The 26672-nt window shown below is 37.1% G+C and overlaps 1 protein-coding gene across 4 annotated transcripts in view; it reads left to right on the top strand.

Moving 5' to 3' along the window:
* The window catches only part of LOC134680073 (septin-7), a 49585-nt gene that overhangs the window by 2943 nt on the left and 19970 nt on the right, over positions 1-26672 (top strand). For 2 of the 4 annotated variants that reach the window (XM_063539095.1, XM_063539094.1), the window contains exon 1: positions 10405-10947. The exons of 1 other annotated variant lie outside the window; for it this stretch is intronic. In XM_063539095.1, the coding sequence (XP_063395165.1) occupies positions 10537-10947 (411 nt within the window). In that variant the 5' untranslated portion in view covers positions 10405-10536. Of the gene's footprint in view, positions 1-10404; positions 10948-13791; positions 13987-26672 lie in introns of those variants that run through there. One more of the 4 variants, XM_063539096.1, reaches the window with a different exon arrangement.

Below are 26672 nucleotides of genomic sequence, written 5' to 3'. Positions count from 1 at the left end.
GAAATAAAGAATACCTCAGTCGCGTGATGTATTGATTATTGTCGGTGTTCACAAATATTTGAACAAAGCCTCTATTGTTAAGTGCATGTTCAGATATTTTTGACCATTTTGGCCGCTCCGTTATATCTGATGGCGACTGTATGTTTAAAGTACTATTTTCGTCCTGTACTTGTACACATGCGTACGGTGCTTAATGATTTACCTTATTAGCCATGACGCACGACCTCGCTAAGCATGTAACATCTACTTGGTTGAGTAATTATGTACTAACCTATATAGAATTATCGTGTTAATGTCTTCACGTATTATTCACTTGTTGTCAAGTTTTATCAGTTTGCTTAAGTACACTCTGATACGGCATAGGCGATTGTGTCTCCAAATGAAGTATAATATTAGGAACATGCAGTACGTTGCACTATAATTACTTGTGGTGTTTAAGAATTTTTCCTTGTCAAATTTACCCAATGATAGTTAATATCACACACCTCACTGACAAAGATATGGATAAACATTTCAAAAATGTTTTTATTCTTAAATATCATAATTTATCTTGCGACCTTATGTTAAACAAGCGAATATTTTGTGCAATTGACATTGACATTGTAAGTAGCAATTTAATAGGCGCCAGTCTCAAATAAATACGTCCCGCACAAATAAGGACTGTCTCTCATCAAGGTTTGTCCACACTGGGCAATAAATGCCATCAGTGCAACATAAATTACTTAGTGAACGTTCGCTACATGCCGCGCAGCGTCGTCATATGGTTCGATTTAGTTGTGCTTGATGCACCAAACAGAGAAATGCGAATAATGTAGACTGGCAGTTTTCATGAGTGCTGATGCGTGGTTCGTGTCGCTTAGGGAATGCAATCCCGCATGAGAAACTCAATCCCGGCATTCCGCGGGATTGCCATTTTAAGTCCCGCGGGATCCCGGTATTTGCGGGATCCCGCAAGTTAGTATACAATTTTACGAATTAGTACTAAATTTGAAGGTTGAAAACAAAAAGTAAACTAAAATTAGAAATAGTACATTTTGTATTAAAAGAATACGGTATAATGACAGTAATCAAGAATTTAAGAACGTGTAAAGGCTTAATTAACGCGATTTCGTAAGTCCTGTACCACTCGTGGCACACACAATGTTTTTCATCACACCTGTGAGGAAAAAAGAGGGAAAACAATAAAAAATTGCCTAATTTCGGACGTACCTACATAACAAAATTCCCTGGGTACAAATTTAAGATTTACGGACCGCGTCGCCTACGTAAAATAACACCTTTTACGAGCAAGAGTGATGAAATAAATAGACTAATTCGGGCAAAATGCTCTTCCGTGTCATTACCCCTTTCCTCCATAGATGCATTTAGGCTCCGTGAAGAATTTTCGCCAGTAGGCACGTGCCCGAGCCTGTGTTCCTTGTAGTAACACGTAAGAACCACGTCGCTCTTCGATCCCGCAAATCCCGCGGGATCCCGCTTGATTTACGAGCGGGATTAATCCCGCAAATTGCATGCGGGATCCCGGTATTTCGGGATCCTGGTATCCCGGTATTGCATTCCCTAGTGTCGCTATTCTAAAGCCGGCCACCTGCACACGGCCAAACACACATAGGATATAAGGGTGTCGTAAGAGTGTCCTCTTAGCATTGGTTTGCAATCCATCTAGGAGCTGTCCCCACAGTCCACACGTATTGGCTCGCCAGTGAAGCCGAGAGGGTTTTGCAGGTGCTGGGCATCCCTGCGTTTCCTTAATTCTGTCCCATGCAGTGTAATGTCTTACACCATAAATCGTCAATAGACGCAAAGGCCAGAGGACAGAGGGTGCGTGTCTATGTGTTGTTTTAGGTAGGTACTCGACTGCATAATTAAAAATTATTAATTATATTCATTTAATTTGAGCGAAAATCGTATATACCTATTAACACATAGTGGCGTTCTTCGAATTCGTAGAAATTCGTAGAGAGCGTCATATTATAGGCATTTTCTATACAAAGAAGTACCTATACGAATCCTAGATCTCCCTGATGGCTACATTTTACAATACTTGTAATGACGAGGAATGCAACTTTTATGCTGGAGATTGACATTGTTTAATATGTACTTGTCTCTGCACCAAATGAGCAACGACCTAGGCTTAAATTACTGAAATCGTTTGCTTACATTAAACAAGAACGTTCTTCGCAATTGCGGATTTAATTAAAGTTATCCACTTGAAAAATGCAAGCCAAACTGGTAAAAAATATTCTACGTCCGGCCTAAAAGTAAGGTTTATGATTATGAATTACAAAAACGAATCTGATTTCTATTTCCATACATACTTGATTACACGTTTCCGAATTGTGTTTACGTTTCCTCAGATTTACTAGGCGTGTTCAACATCTTTATAATATCGTTCAACGTGTTTAAAGTTCAACAAACTTTCTTTCGGAACTCCAAAACCATACATGCGGTACATATATTATGATTCTGTGTCGTTGTTTTATTTGCTTACCAAGTGTAGGCGAACCAGAGAAAATATAACCGGAGGAAAATATAACAGGAGATCCGTGACAACCTGACTCGCCCGAGCGTTCGACCCTCGGTTTCAAAAAGCGATGGCAATAATTTCCCCGATCGCGAACTCAAATGCGTCAGGATGTAATCAAAACGATCGCATCATAACATCGCTTTGATTGTCCGATAAACGACATTTTCATGATTCAATTTAGAGCCATCATGCCGAAGATCAAGAAGATCGTTTTGGACAAACAAGGTTATTAAATGTTCTGAATGTTCTTATGCTAATAACTACGTTGATTAGGAAGACTCTTTGACCTGCGTCATTTATCTTTTATCCTGTTTACCTTTGATCTACCTCAAGCAGACCTGGCTTATATTATATCTACGAATCCAACGCGATGTAAAATGTCTCGATGTCGGCTCATTATTATCATTAAAAAACCGGACAAGTGCGAGTCGGACTCGCCCACCGAGGGTTCCGTAGTTTTTAGTATTTGTTATAGCGGCAACATACATCATCTGTGAAAATTTCAACTGTCTAGCTATCGCGGTTCGTGAGATACAGCCTGGTGACAGACGGAAGGACGGACAGACAGCGGAGTCTTAGTAATAGCGTCTTATTTTACCCTTTGGGTACGGAACCCTAAAAATGAAGTCGCTTCAAGATACCTACCTACTTAGCAAAAAATGTTACGGTAAACGGTACATAACTGACTGGCCGAGCCGAAACCGCCTTTCGACATAACATAAATAATGTTTATTTACGTGTGCTTTTTAGTACATATATTTATTTTTGAACAATTGCGTCATATCTGGATTTGTTTTGCTCATTCCTGGCTTTTCTCTATGTTTGGATCGGAGCTAGACAGATTTATAAAATTACAGTAAGTAGGTGCAAAGATTTCAATGTTAATGCGTCACGGCAGTTGAAGTTGATCTCTAATAGGTATCATATAATATAATATTTTTCTCAAACATGCAATGAAATATTGATGTTATGTTCCTTATAATAGGCTGCGAAGTATGACGTTTCAGGTGCGGCTAGGACAAAAGGTAGTTAATGGAATTTCATACGAATCTTGCAGGCCTAGGCCGGCAAAGTCCTCTTTTTTAATTTTCATTTCACAGATATTTGTGACACAGCATCGTGGCATTCATCCATTTAAAAAAAAACTAGAGGCAGTATTTGCTTTATGGTTCGTAATGACACTGCCACTACGCCTATAAAAAAAAAACAAAAAACAATGTTTGCTATAATTTGCAGTTTTATTTGTATAAAATCAACATGAACTTAATAAATAATACATTATTAACCAAAGTCTATAATTTTAAATTTTAATTTAACTACACAAATAAAAACATTTAAAATATTTCATCTAAACGTTAGCGGTAAAAAGGTCTACTCAAACACGCGTAGTTATTTTTTTAAAATTGTTATGGAGGTAAAGTTGAAAAATTTTCATTCTGTTTTATTGGATTTATGGTGCGTTGTTGATTTTTTTTAACTTTAATATGAGTTCCGACGAAATAATGAAATTAATATTAATTGTAATCGTAGGTGTTGGAATTGGCAGCGTAAGCAAAATTGATTTTAAATAACTTGCTGCCTCTGCCGCTAAGTCAAAGACGAAGTATGTATATGGTTGCTTATGGCAATTTTATTATTTGAGAAACTAAGAAAAATGGCTTACAGTTTATTAGAAACAGTTTTGTGGCATATTTTAAATGAATGTAAGTACAAATTCGTCAACACTGTGGAAATTATACTTATTTACTCCATGTATAAAGCAACGATGAATGTGAAACATGATATCAACATAAAAGACTATGTAAACTTATGTGACGAAAACGACAGTCAGACGGATACAAGGCGAAAAAATCAAAGATACATGAAAATATACGGGTAGTAAAAATACACGACTCGTGTAAAACATACGCGTGATGATATAGGTACGTGTTGGTTATATTTTGGGTATAGTTTACTTTTAGCTTTTTCTATAAATAAAACTTGGGTTTCGTGGATTTTTTATTTTATTTATTTCATTGCATGTTTGAGAAAAGCACTATACATACCTCGGCGGGAAATGGGGTTGCCCGCGCTCAGACCTATCCGGCCTCGCTTCGCTCGGCCGTCTATATGTCTTCGGCCGGCAACCCCTTTCGTCCCGGCCTCTGTAGTAATGTACTATTACTAACTTCCTCCCGAAACGTCCTTTCAAGCTATCAAACTTATTTTTACCCTATTTATTCATTATCAAGTTTGCTACTTTTATAGAAAGTTGGAACCCATAATTTACTTCACTTAATAATCTCTATCATACGCCTGGTTGCGTGTAACCCATTTTGAATATACATTATCGATCATGTGTGAGAAAATATCTCGTTTAATGTAATTCAATGCTTGCTTTGTCGCCGCTCATAAGATTTTCATTTTCGCTTTCTTCTCGATCTCGCTTTATAATGTACCAGGTATGTGTAATATCACAGTAATTGCGTATACATATACTTAGATCAAGTGTATTTATATGTGTATTGTATATGTAATATATTAATTTAGTTTTATTTATATGAGTAGCTATATAGCGTTCGGAATCCATCAATGTGCCGAAATTTGGTTTATTTAAAAATTTAAAAGTGGGAAGCATTACATTCGAAGAAGACTTTGAGAAATTATTAATATAAAATTAATCCTATACTTATTGGGTATAGACACTGTAAGTACTTAAACTGGGCCTAATATCTAAGGCTTCTTAGCTGAGGCGATTGGTTAAGATTAAGAAAGACAAAATTGAACATTTAAATAGACTTAGTCCCAAAAAGAAACTAGGCAGGTAGGTACTTCTTGAAAACCATCGCGCCAATAGGTAGATATAAAACTTGTAAAAGTTTTCCGCAGAATTTTCTACTGGTTAACGTTTATGCCATCTAGCGGACGGCTTGCGTTATTAATACTATGAGCGCGGTGCATGCAAGTAGCTGCATTTATGTGGCATACTGCATACTGATTGTAACGTATCGCTATGATGCTAAATACAATGCTCACTAGGTGGCGTTTGCGTCTGTAAAATGGGTTTATTTCAGATGCAATATGCAATTGATGTCATTAATCAAAATCATATATTTTACCTTTTTCGTGACGCTTTTCGATTCGATTTTCGCCACACCCTTGAAATGAAAAAAGAAGCTGCTCCCTCCCTTTGCTGTTGTAACCTCTGAATTTTTTGTTGGCCTCTATGGCCCCCTGTAGAGGCTTCGTGACCCCCCAGAGGGACGTGACCCACAGGTTAAAAACACTGCGGTATTGATGATACAGTAACTTTTAAGGTAGAAGTGTCGGAAATGTCTATTCCGACACTTATTTGTAGCTGCAATTATGGGTGTAATGTTTATATTTCCATGCAAGTAACTTGTTTGTTTCCATGTTGTGTCAGTTCGTAAGAATTTAATCTGTGGTTGTATTGTCAAACGCCGCCCGCTACACCCTGACGCCAATAAGAAATCGAAATGCACTGCAAGTCTAAATTACGCATTTGGAAAAATTTCGATGTTGGTGGGAATTCCATATTGACATTCAACAAGCGTGATGCTCGCGGCGCAATTGCACCGCAGCAGGGGCTCCCGTCCCGGTATCCTTGATAGTAGAAGGTCTTATGAACACAAAACTTTCTGGGGGTCGTAGACGTTTGGGAAATAGGTGGGCGTGTTAGTAGTAAGGGTTGAGGGCTTTGGGTCTGTGGGGTGCCAGCGCGCCTGCGCGAGGCGGTCGATCGCCGCCGGACCAGCCAGTCGGCACACGCGGACAGCACGTGCTTCCCGCTTTAAGGAATAGGCAAGTTAAAACACTTCCCCATTCATGATTCAGCTGGCTGGGTCCAATCATTACTTCACGGGCAGTGGCGTGGCATACAATGGTAGTGTTTTTATCTATTATCCATATGGATAAGGCACTGTCACTCTCGCAAATACATACTGGACGGTATTCAGCGGATCTTTTCCGTGGCGATATACGAAAAATGCTACCATCAGCCGTGAATTGCTTGTCGGACGCCACGCTATTGTCGAGCACTCTATGGATCATCTGCATCTGCATGTCTTGGAGTTTTACTTCATGGTAGCATTAAACAACATCATATACTCTTGAGTTTTATAAAGGTTCTTTAGTGCATAACATAAAGACAAATAACTGTACTGTTAATTACGAATATTCTATTTGTCATTGCTAATGGACCTTTATAGTACTTGTAACTCATCAACATCATGTAGACTAATTAATTAGTAATGATTTTTAGCAAACTTTTAAAGTAGGTACAGTTATGCGCTCAAATTTTCTCTAAATGGATTGGATAGATGATAAGGATAATTTGAGTCGTTGATTATAGTGAACATATGGAATCAATACCATAAACCGATAAGTACATGAGTAGAATAGAATTAGAAAGAAAATAGACGTACATACCTATTTAATGTAAATCAGGGAATATATAACGTGTGTTGAATTTTCTTGAGAGGAGTGTTATATTGATGTCTGTCTGTGTCACTGTAGCTCTCTAACGGATGGACTGAGTTCGATGGTGTTTTTGTACCGCGAAAGTGAGTTTTCTTCTTAGCTATGTTTGATAGAAATCGATCTAGCATTTACAGAGTATCAGCTATTTTCCAAAATGATGTATTTAAAGCATTTTTGGCATAAAATTGTTATTTTTGGATATAGTGAAAAGGTATTTTCCACTTTTTAATTTAATAGTTATTATATAAGCAGAAATGTAGTCTCTCATTCATGGTTTAACTCACTATTGCTTTATCGAAAATTTACTTATTAGGTTTCACTTTGCAGAGATGATGTTTTAGGGTTCCGTACCCAAAGGGTAAAACGGGACCCTCCCAAGTAGCATGGAAGTGTCGGCAACATCAATATAGCAGCCAATTAAGAACTTAGAGTGATTTAAGGGACGTATAAGAGTGTCAGAAAAGATTTAAGCTGTATAAAAGGTACTTTACAGACATTATACAGCTCAAGCTGTATAAAATCATTATAAAGGATTCTGCGGAAGCATGGGGTGCTTTATCAGAATATAAAAAATCTACTATAAAACTAAAAGTGTTGTGAGAGACTACAAGCTAATTCTATCGTAAAAGCTGTATACAGGCTGTATTGTAGTAACACTTAGCACTTTTAGCTAACAAAAGTATCTGTCAACTCCGTTTTAAAACATTAAGTGTTGTGAAACACTACAAACTAATTTTATCGTAAAAGCTGTATACAGGCTGTATTGTAGTATCACTTGGCACTTGTAGCTGTACAAATGTATCTGTCAACCCCGTTTTAAAACTATTTCTTATGGCGTAATCTTACTCTCCTATAAGAATAGTAGTTGTATAACTTCTGTCTGTAAGGGTATTATAAAACCAAATGAATAAATGGCAGCTATAGTACAGCTTTTTTCTGTATTACTGATAGAGTCGCTTATAACAATCTTTTGGCGTAATTTTACACTCGTATAAGTATAGTAGTGTAATGATTTCTGAAAATAAGTGTATTATAAAACTAAAGGAATATATGACAGTTACAGTACAGGTTTTTTATTTGTTATACGGATCTCTAAAGAGAATTATAACTTATGTACGGAGAACCGAAATACAGCCAAACGAATACAAATATTCTATTATAAAGCTGTTTTAATTACAAAAGCTGTAAAAGACACTCCATTTATTACACAGCACAGCTACTAAGATTATAATGCTATCCAACTATCCTGTAGGCTGTTTAAAAATTGTCGCCATTTTACAATAAAAAAAAACGTATTTGAAAATATAATTAAAGAAATACTTGCAAATATTTACCAGACTAACGCCCCGTGTTATGATTACCAGCTAAAATAAATTGTTTAGCCTTAGAATTAATATTTATAAATATTCTTGATACTCTAACCTTAAAAACAAACAGTAACTTTACCGATTTTTGATATTTTCCTTATGGTTTCTCTTTGTTATTTTGTAGGCGCGTAAATATTTTGCCAGAAAAGATACACAGGTTCACAATAAATAATAATCCGCACTTACTAATAATGGTAATATTCCATTCAAGTCCTGTATAATATTTACTTTTACTTTTACCATCCACTATAACACTTTATTGTCGCCATTACTATATTACGAATGAACAAGATTAAGACATTTTAGTTTCTTAAATGATTATTATTCTCTCGTAATTCTTTCTTATAACTCATTTAAAACTTATATTCTTATATCGTACTTATAAGAGATTATCTGTAGTGTTAAGGTTTCCTGTTACACCGAAATATAGCTGTAATGCAGCTATTATGCAGCTTATGTATTGCTTATACAGCTACTCTACAGCTCTAATAACGCCAAAGGCTGTATAATTTGGGCCCTTTTTTTACTTATAAGGGCTGTATAAGCGCTTATACAGCCTTTGTACAGCCTAACTGTACAGCTTATAGTATACAAATAAACTTTAATACAGCTTATATACAGCTTGCAATGCTACTTGGGCTATTACTAAGACTTCGCTGTCCGTTCGTCCGTCCGTCCGTCCGTCCGTCTGTCTGTCACCAGGCTGTATCTCAAGAACCGTGATAGCTAGACAGTTGAAATACTAAAATCAGAATAAAGATTTAAGTGGGTCCCATACAGCAAACGTGATTTTTGACCAAAGTTAAGCAACGTCGGGCGTGGTCAGTACTTGGATGGGTGACCGTTTTCTTTTTGCATTTTTTTTCGCTTTATGGTATGGAACCCTTCTCGCACTTGCCCGGTTTTTTAAATGTATCCTCCTAAGTGGCTAACTAGATAAACGTTATCTAGTAGATGCAGCTACGTTGTCTGGTGATCAATGTGTCCGTAAAACAAAGTAAGGTTTGGTTGCGATATTCCCAAATTATCAAATCAATGAAACCAATCAAATTGATTTCGTAGTATAAGTGCATGAATTGACTTTTTTAGGGTATTTGTTGAATATAATCCGACTAGATACCGTTGTATTAGACTCCTGTCACAGAGTAACTGAGCGTAGCACTATTGTTCGACCTTAAAAATACTTCCGCTGGTCCCCTAGTCATCGTGCGTCTTGGGTCAGTTCATCGAACTAGACACATCCGTTCTTCATTGAATATTAACTTACACCCAATATCGCACCCTTAGAACGTCACATGTGTCTATACACTCCTACGATACTTGTGTCATTGTTTCCCTCGGAGAGTGAAATATGACAATCGTATATCCATTACGAAAGAAACTCGTGTACGATCTACTTTCTTAACAATTTCACAGTTCATGATAGTCGTTAATATTCCGCAATATCTTTGGCATAGTTTTAAATGAGTTAGGTGATTAGTTGAGTAGCTTAATGTACTGTTTTGAAAATTACCCAGTTGAACTGAGTGTGTTATTCCTGGAATCTTCTGGTTATTACTAAAACTGATAAGAAAAACAATTAAGAGCGTCCATCCATTTCAAAATGTGCCTAACACTTCTTCGCTTCAAAATGTACTTAGCTCAGGTAAATCTTAGATAATTTTAATTTAAAGTATGTATGTACTTACCTAATGGTAAATCTTAAAAGAAATATTGTATATCCTGATGATATCCATGTTTCATGACCAGTTATGCCAAATTCCGCGAATTGTTTTTTGTAACAAAAATAACGTACCTATTGTAAGCCTGCTAATCCGTATATGGATTGCGATTATTTGGCTACTGAATGCGTCCGGAATTTGTGGGTTGACCTTGAAAGGGCAGCATTGCATTTTCAACCCTCTGTTGGGGTTTCGTGCAGTAGGAATCCTCGGCGGAGGTGTAGGGTCGTGAGTGCCGGCCGGCGACGGCGTCAGCGCGGGGCGCCCGGTTCCCGCCCGCGCGCCTCTGTACCGCTTGAGCTGTCAAACCGCCTCCGACGGGCACTCGGCTCGTACGCTACTTCAATCGCTCCAAATCGCGATCGTATCGTAGTGCTCTCACAGTGACTCAGTGCGTGTGTCCGATTCGTAACACTCGCATGACGGAATACATGTTAAGGAGATGAACGGCACCACGACCACGGTGAATGGTGGCGCTGTCAATGGTACGAATGGAACCCTAAATGGGATTGGAGCCGCTCCGCGGACTGCCACTCTTGGCACCCCGAGCAGCTACGCGTACACGTCAAGTGGATCGCTTCTGGGGAGAGGCGGCTCTGCAAGGCCTGTGCCGCCTCCGACTCTTCCAAAGTACAGTGGGTCCTTCAGTGCTGGAAGCACGGGCAGCCTACGGGAGAGGGAGAGAGAAGGCACAGGTGGATCTCACCGCTTGGCTAGCCTGGAACGATTGGCCCTGAGGCAGCGTATAATCGAACAAAATGCGAACAATCAGGTGACGGCCGGCTTATCTCTCAATAATAATGCACCGAACGGGCCCACCTCAGCCACCGTCACCCTCACCGATACGGCTACGGTGAGTCCCCTGCCGTATTAAATTTTGTGCACCCTTACTGTTCTCCCCAATAATAGCTTACCCCGAAAAAGGGAGACGTCGTTATTTTAACGCCAGCAACCCTCTTGTACATATGAATCCTAATCTAAGTATCGATAAGCATAACTACACCTTGGGTCACATTTGAACAAACTATTTCTTTGAATGTAGGGATACGACGCTTGTTCCCTCATTTATATCGTCGTAGGTAATGTAAATTCAAAAATTTTTACGCTGAATATTCAATAACAAGGCATATGACATGATTAAACAATTAAAGGATGTTTTGTTTACTCGCTCAGAAGAATATAATGGTTTGTGTTTACATTCAATCGATACGCTCCACCCGTGTCAGGTGTTGTATTGCATAACTCATCATGCTGTAAGTAGCTAGTCCTTATTACATTTACATAGTAGTCTTTCAGACGAGTTCTGCGATCGACTGCATAATTATTAATGCCTCTTTATTCCCTATTAACTATTTGAGAATAAGTTACACACGGATATACTATATTAGAAAGTTGATTTGTACTCTCTTTGTAAAATCGTAAAAAAAAAATAGAATATTCCTTTGACTAGAACCTTATCCTTAACAACAATGAATCTTGTAGATAAGATAGATATTAAATTAAAATTCCAAAATTACCTCGTTTATAGTGTAGGTAACATTGCACTCGTAATCTCGTGGTATACGTGGTTACTTTAGGCTATCGACTAAACCTTTGGAAGAAAGTGTAAAAGGTAATTCATTAAGAAATACACAAACACAAACACAATCTTCTCTAATTTTGAAGTCCTAGAAATAATCTCAGTAACCTCCTTGGATCCTCATCGTAACAAAATTAGCAAATCTTTTCCAAGTTATGTACTTTATCGTGTGTCGTGACTGGGCTGCATAAGGCTAACAAAAGCATTACAATTCACTTTGTCTTTTTACCGAGTGTTTTATCCTCCCGGTAAGGACATGTCTGGCATCCCACCATATTCCCACGCAGTTTCTCCATGTGATAGGACTGGTCCGGGGAGAGAACGGGTGACTGACCCCTACTCTACAGGGTTAAAAATAACTTCTTGCAGCGGCAGCCATGCTGTTCGCATATGTCGAATTCACTAAACAGTCGCTACTGTTTCACGGTCGCCCCCTGACCTGAAAATCGGGAACAATGCAGTTATTGAAGGCATTGAAGCCAACTAGTGTTAACAAGAGGTTATCTTTTAAAGGCATTAATGTATGCCTTATACTTAATATAAACATCAATATACATACTCTTGACGAACAACAAACAAACAGAGATATCGTTAATGGGTATAGATAATATTGATAACGTTTTGTCAAATAATATGTTACCCGAAAATGATAACAAACTTTTCCTAAAATGTTGATTATGGAATACGGATATTACGAGTAGGTATATGTACTAGTTCCTTGTTCAATTTGTTGACAGATCCTTTGAAGCAAAACTCGTATTTGTATTGTCTATCATAATATTTCTTCAACTCTCCTTATCGGCAACATTATCTCGCTGGGATGTGTCAAAGAACTTGCACCGATAACAAATACTCCTAATAATAGAGCCACGTCTGACTACTGTTCATTTGTACTTACATTACGACACAAGGAATTTAACCATTCCAATACAATGACTTCTTCAGAAAACGGATTTGGTTTTAAATTCACCAATGGCTAAAGCAGTTGGGGCACGTTCTCTTCTTGCATTGTTTCGTTCGATACCGCAAAAAGCTAACCGCATTCGAACGTAGTCAATTATAGACTTTCTTGTAAAAACTTTAAGATCCAATTTTAAGTAATCGTTATTAAGGATTTACTTCTTTATAGATTCGTTAACGCTTTTGTGTCTGGTGGGCATGAGTGTGACGGGTCTGGGATCCTTTTGCCTGTATACAGCTATAACCATAATTAACTCGTACCTGAATGAAAGAGGTCGATCCACACACGCGCGTTCGTAGCGTTCAGATGTAGGTTCACTTATTTTGCAACTTCCGCTTTAACGTTTGAATAGTTAATTGTAGACTGTAGTGTGAGTTGGTTTCACATATTTGTACCGTTGTAGCTGTACCAATTAATTGGTTTAAATATCGGTCAATAGCATTTACTTATTCTACTTTTTGTACACTTTATAATATATCTTGTACTGTTGCAATTGATTTATTTGTTGTTGTTCAATTTCTGTTCCATTCTGTCGTAAAACTGTTTTAATACAATAATAACTGATCCTTTTTTTGCTTAGTTGAAATCGGCTAAAGATAACACTTTTTTGTAGTTCTAAAAGGCACATGTGTACGGCCACTTGACTATAGCTCTTAATGCTCTGAGTTACAGTATTAATCCTAGAGTATCGTTTCCTATTAGTACGTATCTTTTTAAACTCCGAAAGGAAGACAGTTTGGCCAGCCATTTAATTCTAGCTCATATTCCACTAGTTTAAGGTTTTTTTTTTGTGTCAGTTATGGAGTATCGTTAACAAATAAAAAGACAGGTGGTTAATAGTTTTCGCCCCGTGTGGGGCGGGCCGGCGCAGGGCACGCTCGAGCCAGCCGGCAGGCAGCCGGTATCGCCAGTAACTTAACCTCCAAACTGACGGACGTGAATGTGCCTCATATTACTACAGTTTGTTTTAAACCACCGTGCCAGTGCATTGTTAATTGTGTTTCTATAGTTTTATGCGTAACAATAAGATGTGAGAGGATTATTACTAATTGGGACGCATCCAAATAATGAACAGTTGTAAAGTGAATGTTTTGCTATTCACAACAAGTAGTGACGCGCGAGAATCGTCTCAAGTTTCTGTGATTACCTACTTTTCTAGTGTCTATTTGGTTTTTGCTTAGTTGAATGTGAAGAGAATGCCAAATCGAGCATTTAGTAATGGCTCCGGCCAACAGACTAAACTTAGTAGGTGCGTTAGTAGTGTCGGTGACTGCGGAGCGGACAAGGCAAAGGTTGGATGGACTAGTCCTCGGGATATATGGAGGAACTTATCTCTTCGGAGGAAAGCTGAGGTAGTTATTCTAAATCGGTGTCTTAAACTGGTTATAATCAGTACCAAAATGTATTTAAAAGCTACTTGTTAAAATCGTGACGAAAAAACGTATCATCTAAAGATTCCGAGAAGTCGTGCTCGGGACATTTTTTTTATCATTAAACATGGAGCCCTAACAGCCGCCGTTTTTATGAGTCTGCGTCGTTTCGAATAAATATCGACATACATAAATTTAAGTACGTCTTGAAACATGAGTGCTCAATGGCGGCTGAGCCTTTGAGGAACCCACAGGAAAGTTATTCCAATGCTTACTTACCAGGCCCCTGTTTCACCAACGTGACAGGTGCGACGAATTGTAAAATCACTGTTGCTGACGTCACAGGCATCCATGGGCTACGGTTACCGCTTACCATCGGGCGGGCCGTATTCCTGTTTGCCACCATCATTGTATTATTAAAAAAACTTTATGATATCGGAAAAAAACATATTTCTCTTGCTATGTTTATGACAATTATCACAAGAAACACTACAATTGTCACGAAATTCCGACATATAACTCATTACCTGTCAAGAATTACCTACAATTCTTCTAAATCTTTGACAATTGTCAGAAACTTCGCAGGAGAAATATCTGTTTTTTTCCTATATAATAAAGTTTTTTTAAATAATACAATGATGGTGGCAAACAGGAATACGGCCCGCCCGATGGTAAGTGGTAATCGTAGCCCATGGATGCCTGTGACGTCAGCAACTGTGATTTTACAATTCGTCGCACCTGTCACCGATGTGAAATTGGGGCCTGGTGGAGTCGAATCGAACTTTCAGACGAACTAGTACTCTTAAAAACCTAAGTAATAAATAATTATTGAAATTCTTAATATCAAGTTCATTTTACTGGTTCGTCTGATTCGACTATCCTGTATTCGTTGAGCAAAGGTAATAAATATACAGCCAGGCTTTATAATATTATATGCGGTTTTAACCACAAACTGCGACGACAGCCGCCCGACTGTTATTGATTTACACTGTTTGCTGTCAAAGCGAACGATGAATCAACTGAACTAAACCCGCCTTCAATCGAGCCGGATAACATCTCGCTAACTCGAAGTAACCTATTCGTCTTTCGCAATTAATTTGCGGGAGATATGATATGACAACAGTAAATCGAGTTTGAGTTACAAATTTTAATTTATGACTTATTTCATTAAATTAGCCATAACAGCTAATGCTAATGTTCATTCGCTGTACTTACGTTGCTTTCTCGCTTTTTATGGATCTCCGTCTTCCCTATTATTTAGGTCCCTACCGAAAATCAGCGCTGCGGTTTTCTGTGGCATTACGCTGAGTGGGGGGGGGGGGTCCTTTTTTTTGTCCGTTCCTTTTACTTATACCCTCTCCTATCTAACCAACCATGATGTTGATGTGACGTAAGTAAATGTATTACCTATATGTCCCGAGTTTGACTTGATAAGAATTCCACTCGTTTTGTCAAAGTCGGTTATATAAAGTTAACTGTAGATGCTGTTTCCAATCCATGAATTTCATTAAGTATGAATGAAACATTATGACAAAACTTAATCACTTTCCTAATGCTACACTGGCCAGTAGGTCGTTGACTGTGATATAGTGTTCATTAGTTGGCTCAGTCGTCGCAGTATTGGCACAATACGTCTCACGCGCATGCTCATAGACGACTCGATACTCATTGCATTGGCTTATTGTTTATACTTGCACAACTACGAAGAAACGTGTGAATCGGGGCGGTATTGCTCGCTTTCTACCACTTATGTAAATCTATAATAACCTGATTTTTGGGTTCTGTATTCCGAAGAGCGCTAATAGGACTTATTAAATATCCACTGTCCGTGTGTCTAACTGTATCTCCTTAATCCTTATTAATATTCCTTTATTAATCTGGGATTTTCACAGAATATTAATGTATTTCTATTAACAAATAAGAAAAATTAAGAATGAAAAATACCTTAATATAAGAAATCTATTCATGCAGCGGTCTTCTTGTAAAAATGTACGGAACCCTTCTTCCATGCAAAAAATTGCAGTTAGTAGTAGATTTTTATGGATAATTTTCGTGATTTCTACATGTTTATGCACGAAGTCACCTAGATATGCAGTCACAATATTGACGATAGTCCTTCGTTTGGTATTCGCTTCATTGGGTGAGCTGAGCAAGTTTATGGCTGACTAGAATGCGCCTTTTGATCATTGTGCATACGTTCTCTTTCCAAGCCTAATTGCATTACGTGCAACCTATTTTGAGCAATTATCCGCATGACAGTTTTATAAAACGTGAAAATTCTGTTTAATTTCCTCATTTCGTCGAATATGTGTAATTATACGTATGTGACAACTTTCACGTCAATAATTTGTTAAATAATAGCTATACATATAATTCTCACCACTATAACGTGTTGTCTACACATAACGTTGATCTTTAAAAAAATACTGCTATCGATCTTCCAGTCTATCGAGCTATTAAATAAAATAACAAAATTATACGAGTCACATTTATTATGTCATCGCTGTGTATGCCTATAAACGGGACACGTGTGAATCTTCATTACGTCGTGATATTTTTAAAATAGTATCTCACCAAAAATACTCCGGAATCCAGCCACTGTCTTCATTAACGGTAATGCAACGAGAGAGTCGGGTTTCATCTATTTCAAGTTGTTTAATGGACTCTATAGTCATAAAGACATCTTTGTTAACGAAAGTGCTTCGTGATTTGTTATATACGAGTAACCCAGATAGCTTACTAAAATGACATTTCTTTAATGAGTTTAGGTTCCAGAGTGATTCGTGTTAAAGTGTTAATATAAAACCAATGCCATTTTTATTAGCAAAACAAATAGCAATTAAATTAACAGATTTTCTTAATTTTTAGTGTTATTTGTATTTGGTTATATGTACATATTTGTTTATAGGACAATAGTAGATGTCATTTTTGGCAAAAAAGATCATTCATTCCTCCGCAGACATATAATTTATTTTTCACCACACCAGCTCGGAAAGGCTTACTTTGCACTTCAAGAACTGATAGCAAAGTTGCATTTTATTCACATGGGAGGCAAAGTAATCAAATGCTAATTTTGAGTTGTTTTCTTATGTTGGCTGGTAGAATTGACTTTTAAATGATGATTATGGATGATAAATATTTAATAACATTAATTTGGATTTGATTTGGTTTGATATTTTCCATTTAATATTTGCTTCGGGTTGGTGTGGTGAAAAATTTTGTGTTTCACTCGGGGGCAAATTTTGTTTAACGCTCGTGCTTTAAAACCCTCGCAACGCTCAAGATTCCATTTTTCGAACCACTCGCTACGCTCGTGGTTCAATTTTGGAATCTTTCGCTTGCTCGGGTATCAATATTAGCACGAGCGGTTAAACAACAACTTTACCCCCTTGTAAAACAAATAACTAATAATATTTTATTAGATTGGTTCCTCACAAAATTTTGGTAGGTAGAGTGGAGCATATTGAGCATATTTATGTTCACCGCTTTGTAATGGCTAAACAGTGGGTGTTAGAATAAATCTTCTTAAATGAAGTACACAGGTTACAAGGAGCTAGCCTCATGAATGATAATATATCCGAATGTTGCAATGTCGCGCTCACTTAATTGGTGTGAATTGTCCTTTAACGCAATTAATTGTAATTTGACCTCAGTTTTATAAGGGTTCAGGGTTAGTGCAAGAGTTAATGAGACCAAAATTACCCAACGTCGTAATTTACTACGACCCGCGGCTTCAACCGTGACTGGTACTCGCGACTCCTAATAAAGTTGTCAAATTCCCATTGATCATCTTGTCATCCTAAGATTATCAATCCAACTAATTGGAGATCAACAAAATGTTTAATATTATATGTAATTACTAATTATGTACGCTTGTTTTGCGCTTTTACGTAACTTTTACCGTGATACTAGGATTAAATGTCGGTCTTATAGTTTTTTTTTAAAAGCTTCGATAAATATTCTACATGGTTTACCTTTATTTTGCCGTCAATTTTTCTGCAGATTTTCGTTTCACAGAAAATTTTTCAAGTAATTTCAAGTCGCAAAATAATCTTTACATAGAATATTTACGTCTAATAATTTTAGTTCGGATTATTTATGTTTCACCAAAAATTTAAAACATTAGTTTTGTTTCAAGAACAATTTGTTCACGTAATTTCATTTCACAGAATCATCGATCTGTAGAAAAGTCACTTCTTATAAATACGGTTCACCAAAATTTAATATACAGAATAGTCATTTAGCCGAATTTTATTTATTTAGTAGTTAATTTAACGCAATCTGCTTCTCTGGAAGGAATTCGCTTTCTTAGGGGTCGCAGTTCTAACCTAACCTAACCCACTTTTCTGGCAACAGTTCGTTTTCTTGGGGGTCGCAGTTCTAACCTAACCTAACCCACTTTTCTGGCAACAGTTCGTTTTCTTGGGGGTCGCAGTTCTAACCTAACCTAACCCACTTTTCTGGCAACAGTTCGTTTTCTTGGGGGTCGCAGTTCTAACCTAACCTAACCCACTTTTCTGGCCACAGTTCGTTTTCTTGGGGGTCGCAGTTCTAACCTAACCTAACACACTTTTCTGGCAACAGTTCGTTTTCTTGGGGGTCGCAGTTCTAACCTAACCTACTTTTCTGGCAACAGTTCGTTTTCTTGGGGGTCGCAGTTCTAACCTAACCTAACCCACCTAACTCCAGCAAGGGTTCGTTTTCTTAGAGGTTGCAGCTCTAAAGTAACCTAAACTCCTTTTTTAGCAATTTCAATGAATACTACGAGTATGTGAAAGGTAATTTAGGAAAATAATAATTGTTGAAATAAATATTCTGTGAACTGTAGTGTCGCACAAATAATATTCAATGAATGATAATTCTACAGTCAGTCTTTTATTTTATTTAAAATTCTTTGAATAAATATTCTGAATTTTAATCAAGTTACAAAATCTGTTTCTTTGAAATGAATAATCGAAGAAACAGAATTAATTGTAATAAAAATGTGTGATTCGATTATTCTATGAATAATTTTATGTATAACAAAATTCTGCAAAAAATTTGGCGATAAAATAAGGGTACACCATTCTACATATTTAAGTTATCTTATAAGGTTTTTGAAGTGTGTATTAGGGGTCATCCGTTAATTACGTCACACGAATTTCTAGGTTTTTTGACCCCTCCCCCCTCCTTGTCACACTTGGTCACATTTGGCAAACCCCTCCCCCCTAGTGTGACGTCACATTTTTTCTACGAAATCGCCAAATCGAATTAAGTAAGTACCTAAGTATTATTAATATTTTATCAAAATATTTTTGACGATATAAATATTAGTAATTTTATAACCCAAAACTGCTTAGGAAAGAAAATTAAACAAATAAAAACGATTATCGTTTTAAAAACTTGTTATTTAAATGTATAGCGAATAAAATAATTTAAATAAATTTTCGGTTATTGATGAAGTTAAAGTGACGTCACAAAGTTTGTGTCTCCCCCCTCCCCCATGTCACAATATGTCACATTTTCCTGACCCCTCCCTCCCCCTAAACGTGTGATGTAATTAATGGACGACCCCTTAGGTACATGGCGCATGAAACAGATAACAGATCAATCAGATTTGTCGTCAATTTAAAAGAGTATGTCAAATCTATCAGCCGCAATATTGTGAAATCAATCGTTATGGTAGTTATATCGGGCCGCCCCGTTCATTGACCGGCTCGTAAATATTGCACTAATGACCGTGAATGCACCCCGTTTAGGGCTATAACCGCGAAAATCGAAGTTCGCAAATTGCGGGAATTTTTCTCTGTCACTCTAATTACGCCTTCATTGCAGTGAAGGAGAAAGATCTCCGCAATTTGCGAATTTCGGTTTTCACGGTAGCCCCTCTGCGTCGGACTAGCGAAACTACGGTTTGCTTGATCAATCTCTAAATGGCAAACAGATTTAATGGACAGGTTAACGTTAAATAAAGCGCCGATAACATTCATCTCGGAGAACTGTCACACGTTTCATAAAACTTTTATTTGACGAATGTGAATTCCTAGATGTTACATGTCTTATGTTCTTGCTGAAGTGTTCGATAAGAAACGATGAGGACCGTTTGTGTCGAATTTCTTATAAATATTTATCATTTAAATACAACTATATTACTAGTGACTATCTGTCTATGGCGTGTATGAACGGCGTCTTAAAATGTTTGTTATTAGTGTCACTTTTTACTCGTATATTTTATGACGCCGTGTCGCATTTTACGACAGTTTCTACTTTTCTACATTTTACTACAAACGTTACACAAACAGACGATCTATTCGTATACATGTGATAGCAAAAAAGTATCGATTTCTTGCAGCCAGCGTAATTTAGCTTAGAAGTGTGACGGTGGTCGTTGAGTCACGGATGCTCCACTTAGTATGTCTGATCTAGTTAGACATACACGTCAACTCAAGTGAATCAAATGCTTTTATTATAAATGTTGAACCAATCTTTGCAATGAAGTTCACTATGAAACTGAATTACGTTACGATAGCAGAAAACTGAAACGTTTGACTTTTAAACATTTTTATTTTATCTACCTATACCTACACATACTTTATTTATATCGGCCTAACATAGTTTGGATAGTAAATGTATGTTTTCTCACAGTAGGACCATACAATAATGTTTGCATAATTTGCTAATGTGTGCCTAATAGTTTGAAAACCAATGTCATAGACAATGGCACTTATCCAATATTTTACTACCTAGCACAAAGGTTATCCTTGTCTTGGGTCTCAAAACTTGCTCACGTTTCTAATTTGAGATTGCATACGTCCATTAGGTACTTGTGCTTCAACCCTGGCTTACATAAAAACAGGACTTCAACTTCAAATCTTGTACTTATATCATTACAATTAGTTCAATCATAAACGCCAAATCTCTACCAGGTGTGCTGACCGAGTATGACATTGGGCCGAAATGGGATGTAGATAACAAAAAAGACTTTGAAGCCATTATCAAGAAATTGATGAATTAAGAACCTATTCATTTTTGAAACTTATAAATTAACAAGATGTAAAGTACCTACATACATATACCATACAATGGTTTTACGCACAAAACAGTGTAGGTAATTGTCGCAATTGGATGAAAAAGTCAAAATCACAATGTCACGTTCCGTTTATCTTATACATGAGCGTATTCAGATACGTAAAAATATAATACCAATTTTTTGTTGTGTATTAATATTATTATACTGTAAACATATGTTATACACAGCTTATCCGAGTAGGATGAAATGTAATTACAAGTCTACATGCACAGTAGATTTGTCCTCGTCCTGTTTGCCCACGCGTAAGCATCCCAACGCCCGGCCGCCCACGGGACCTGAGGACCTGTAATTTGCTACACGTTGGTTTTATCATTTTACAAAATCTACTGCTTGATCTTCTCTATATAAACTATCGTATGAACTAATCTATTCTAAAAATGGTAATAATGAAACCGTTGTAGACAAATGCGTCTATAGTCCTATTAGGGAGGCTGATTTTAACCCCAAGTTCAAGTGATATTAAACAAACAATATGCAAATACATACAAAACTTTTTCGATGCACGGGTCCCATGGAATACTGCCGTATTCGAACTTCAAGATATTCATAAGAGAGGATACGTACTAGATCCACTCTAGATACGTTATAGTTTAGATATCAACTAGTTCTCTTTTGCAACACAATTCGGGCTACCAATGTCACTTTTACGTTAGATAGAGTAAGATATCTATTAGATGTGAATTGGATCTCTAAGTCATATCCTGTGGAAATCGTTCAAGAGCTTTCAAGAGTATCTCCAGAATCGCGCAAATGACAAATTTACAGGTTAGATCATAAACATATCGTTGTCGTCTGTCTAAAAGATATCTAATAGATGTCTATTTCAAAATCCCAATCGGGCCCATAGCTGTTTTACTCCCCACAAGTAATCTAAATTGTAACACCTTTGTATGTAACCCTTATTATTTTTGCATCCTCTACCTTTGGATATTCTTTTATTTATAGGGCCTGCATAGTCGTACCCAGTGCGATTCTAAATCGCACTATTTCTCGGAACAATTTTGTATTACACATATTTTTACACGTTGGATACGTAGGTAGGTATGGGAATTTCCAGGTTATGAACAGATTTTATATAGCTTGACCTAGACCTATATTGGCTGACTCGATATTAATCTTCAATTGCTCATTGAATTAATGAGACCAGTCTTCGACATACTCGTAATTCTAACTTAGATTTTTGTATTAGAATAAAGAAACAAATGGTAATGGTGATCGTAATCAAATCAAATGGTGATGGGTATGCTTCTAAAGAACAATATGTGAGAATTATGACTATTATGAGAAAAAGCGCAGGTTGCGATGGTGTAGAGTGAAAGTAAAGTTAAATGAACCGACGACCCAAATTATGGCTACCGTCTTTGGATATGCAGTGAAATCGATGCAACAAAACCAGTTTTATGCACTTTTTGCACTGGTTATGAACTCATTGTTAATGTGACTATGACTTCTAGGTGGGGTTAATTATGAATAGGCTTTTCTTGCATAATATATGTAAATAAGTCCATCCACAATATCTGTTATCCGTTCTATCTGATTACACTGTCACAGTCTAATGTAGCGTAAGATTTTGATATGGTTATGGTCTAACCTAACGGGTTGTGGTTATCTTGATCACGCCCGGTATCTTATAAATCAGTGTTAAGTACAAAACTTGCGGTAATAGGCGACTTAATTGACTAACATAACCCTACTTTAACTTAACTGTACCTTTTAACGTAAGCGGATTACATACGAGCCTTCACTTATTTAATCTGAAGCATAGTGACAGATCAATGATATTAAAGGTCAAATGATTTAAAATTGAATGATGATCATTTTCTGATATTATGTAACATTATAATTAAATAACGGCCTTCTAGCCTAGTCGGTAGTGACCCTGCCTACGAAACAGGAGGTCCCGGGTTCGAATCCTGGGAAGGGCATTTATTTGTGTGTTCATCACAAAATATTTGTTCCTGAGTTATGGATGTTTTCTATGTATCAGTGGCGGCGCGTCCATAAAATTCGACTCCCACCGGATTGCCTGTTTTTGGACGTTTGAGCAGAGTTATAAAGGAAATTAATTAAATATGTAAGCCTAAGTAGCTCCGGTTTGCCCTGGGTTTGCCTTTTTTTTTTATTTTTTTTTTTTTTGACGCAGGGGTAAATGCATTTAGGCATCTCACCCCCAAGGGGGAGGGGGTGGTATGTGGGACTCGCTCCTCCCATAACTCCCTCTGCTAAGCAGAGGGAGGGGAAGAGAATACCCACTAACATCCCCTGCGGCGTTGCCCGCGTTACCGTTATTGGGGGACGCCACGGGTTCGCAGACCATTCCACCGTGTCGTCCCCCCGACCCTGGGTTTGCCTATGGATATGTTTGACGCGCCGCTACTGCTATGTATATAAGTATTTATACCTATATATGGTCGTCTAGTACCCACAACACAAGCCTTATTGAGCTTACTGTGGGACTAGGTCGATCTGTGTAAAATTGTCCTAAAATATTTATTTTTCTCAAACATGCAATGAAATATTGATGTTATGTTCCTTATAATAGGCTGCGAAGTATGACGTTTCAGGTGCGGCTAGGACAAAAGGTCGTTAATGGAATTTCATACACATCTTGCAGGCCTAGGCCGGCAAAGTCCTCTTTTTTAATTTTCATTTCACAGATATTTGTGACACAGCATCGTGGCATTCATCCATTAAAAAAAACTAGAGGCAGTATTTGCTTTATGGTTCGTAATGTCACTCTGCCACTACGCCTATAAAAAAAAACAAAATACAATGTTTGCTATAATTTGCAGTTTTATTTGTATAAAATCAACATAAACTTAATAAATAATACATTCTATAATTTTAAATTATAAATTTAACTACACAAATAAAAACATTTAAAATATTTCATCTAAACGTTAGCGGTAAAACGGTCTACTCAAACACGCGTAGTTATATTTTTTAAATTGTTATGGAGGTAAAATAGAGGTAAAGTTGAAAAATATTCATTCTGTTTTATTGGATTTATGGTGCGTTGTTGATTTTTTGACTTTAATATAGTTCCGACGAAATAATGAAATTAATATTAATTGAAATCGTAGGTGTTGGAATTGGCAGCGTAAGCAGAATTGATTTTAAATAACTTGCTGCCTCTGCCGCCAAGTCAAAGACGAAGTATGTATATGGTTGCTTATGGCAATTTTATTATTTGAGAAAGTAAGAAAAATGGCTTACAGTTTATTAGAAACAGTTTTGTGGCATATTTTAAATGAATGCTACTACAAATTCGTCAACATTGTGGAAATTATACTTATTTACTCCATGCATCAAGCAACGATATATGTGAAACATGATATCAATATGAAAGACTATGTAAACTTATGTGACGAAAACGACAGTCAGACGGATACAAGGCGAAAAAATCAAAGATACATGAAAATATACTGGTAGTAAAAATACACGACTCGTGTAAAACATACGCGTGATAATGATATAGGTACGTGTTGGTTATATTTTGGGTGTAGTTTACTTTTAGTTTTTTCTATAAATAAAACTTGGGTTTCGTGGATTTTTTATTTTATTTATTTCATTGCATGTTTGAGAAAAGCACTATACATACCTCGGCGGGAAATGGGGTTGCCCGCGCTCAGACCTATCCGGCCTCGCTTCGCTCGGCCGTCTATATGTCTTCGGCCGGCAACCCCTTTCGTCCCGGCCTCTGTAGTAATGTACTATTATTATATGTAATTAAGTTTCTAGTAGCATTACGTATGATGGATAATTTCGAAAATGCGCTTTGTAACAAATATTAAGCGCTTCGTGTAATGGTATTTTCGTATCACGACCGTAAGAACTGATGATCAGAGAGATTGATTCCGTAACTATCCCATTTCCAATCCGACAAATCTTGTAATTATGTAGGTACCTATACATTTCCTTGGTGTACCTACTTCAACAAGCAGCAAATCAATGCACGTGCAAGTGTTGTTGACTTCCCGCAGAATGCGTTGTTTTGGAAACATGTGTTTCAGGATGTTGAGGTGGGATATTTCCAAAGCGGATATTTAGCTATTAGCAAGTAAGGCATATTCTGAATATGGGTGGGGGCTAGAGTGAAGATCGTGCCGCATTATATTTTATAATCAAAATTAGGCGATAGGCCTGGATAGGCCAGAGAGGTTGTCATGTGCTGTCATTGGATAAGGTAGCTCTTAGATATTTCTAAAATATCCGGTGATTCAGTCATTTATGTGATCTTCTTGCTTTTAATGGTTAGAAATGTCTCATTAACCGGACTGTGAGTCAGACGGCTATAGTCACCGCTGGCGGATTCCCGTTGCAATCTCGTGGCGCCAACGAGCAAGATTGCAACTCCTTTCCTCGCACATTTTTTTTCCGTGGAACGTTTTAAAGGACTTGTCTTTCTTCTTCCTGTTTTGTTGAGCTTAGGCTCCTAGATCTATAAGATTTAAGTATTTATAAATGAATTCGTGTTATTAAATAAAGTTATAAGGCCCACGACTTAGATAGGTAACCATACTCAAGCTATGTGAAAAATAAAAGTCCGCGTAGCGTAGACATATTGCATTAAACATAGAAATTTACTTCCTTTTATCCTTTGTTGTACCTGAAGGTAACAAACAGTCAAGATTATGTCAAACTTATGTTGTTCTGTTTGCTTAAAATGTGTTGTACACGGAATTGGAAATCTTAAAGGTTGGAGTTAAAAGTATTAGTGCGTTTAGAGATAGAGGACAATGAGTCTTTGTCGAGAGGCAGGGACCGAAGCTAATCACTCGTGTAATTACTGCCGTTCTCGTCGCCCGCTTCTTACTGTTCACAAACCACTTCGTCTCCTGACCTGACGTTCGTTGCTACTGTAACTCGGAACCAGTAATAAAGATGTGTAGTCTTAAATTACGTGTCTACTGGTTGTGAATCTGTGGTGATACTATCGGTAAGCGTTGTGAATAAACGCTCTGAAAAGGGGCCGGGCACCTCTTGTTACTCATCCTTATTGAGAAAATATATTTGTGTACTTTCACTAAAAATGTTATTATATAATTCAATCAATGCCAATCACGACGGTAGCATGCGTAACGCTTCAATTTAAAGGCCTAACGATACCTACGACCCGATTAGTCACCGGTGTGTGTTCGCGATAACACTCCATTGTAGTTATGACTCCGCGCTGTGTAAATATAATCCCACCAAAAACATAAATGTAAAAAAGGAGAGCCAAGTTCAATACAAAAATTATGCTTGGCTGTGGGGCTCGCCGCAAAAAGAATGGAGATCTAAATGAGTGCCACTGCCAAGTTCTCTACAAAATCCAAATATGTATTTATAGGAACAAAATAACATTATAAACAAGTATTAAACTCTATTTCTTTGCTTTATTGGATACCTATAACAATTGCTGTTATTTAAAAAAATGTGAGATCTTAAAGTAGGTTAGATTTGGCTTGGCCAGGTTTTATCAGAATTACAATATGTATAAAATGATTGATATAATGAAAACTGGCCAAGTCAAATCTAACCTACTTTAAGATCTCACATTTTTTTAAATAACAGCAATTGTTATAGGTATCCAATAAAGCAAAGAAACAGAGTTTAA

Source organism: Cydia fagiglandana, chromosome 3, assembly GCF_963556715.1.
Source record: "Cydia fagiglandana chromosome 3, ilCydFagi1.1, whole genome shotgun sequence".
Classification (NCBI taxonomy): Eukaryota; Metazoa; Arthropoda; class Insecta; order Lepidoptera; family Tortricidae; genus Cydia; species Cydia fagiglandana.
The sequence above is the reverse complement of the archived record's forward strand: the minus strand, read 5'-3'. Positions and strand labels throughout refer to the sequence as shown.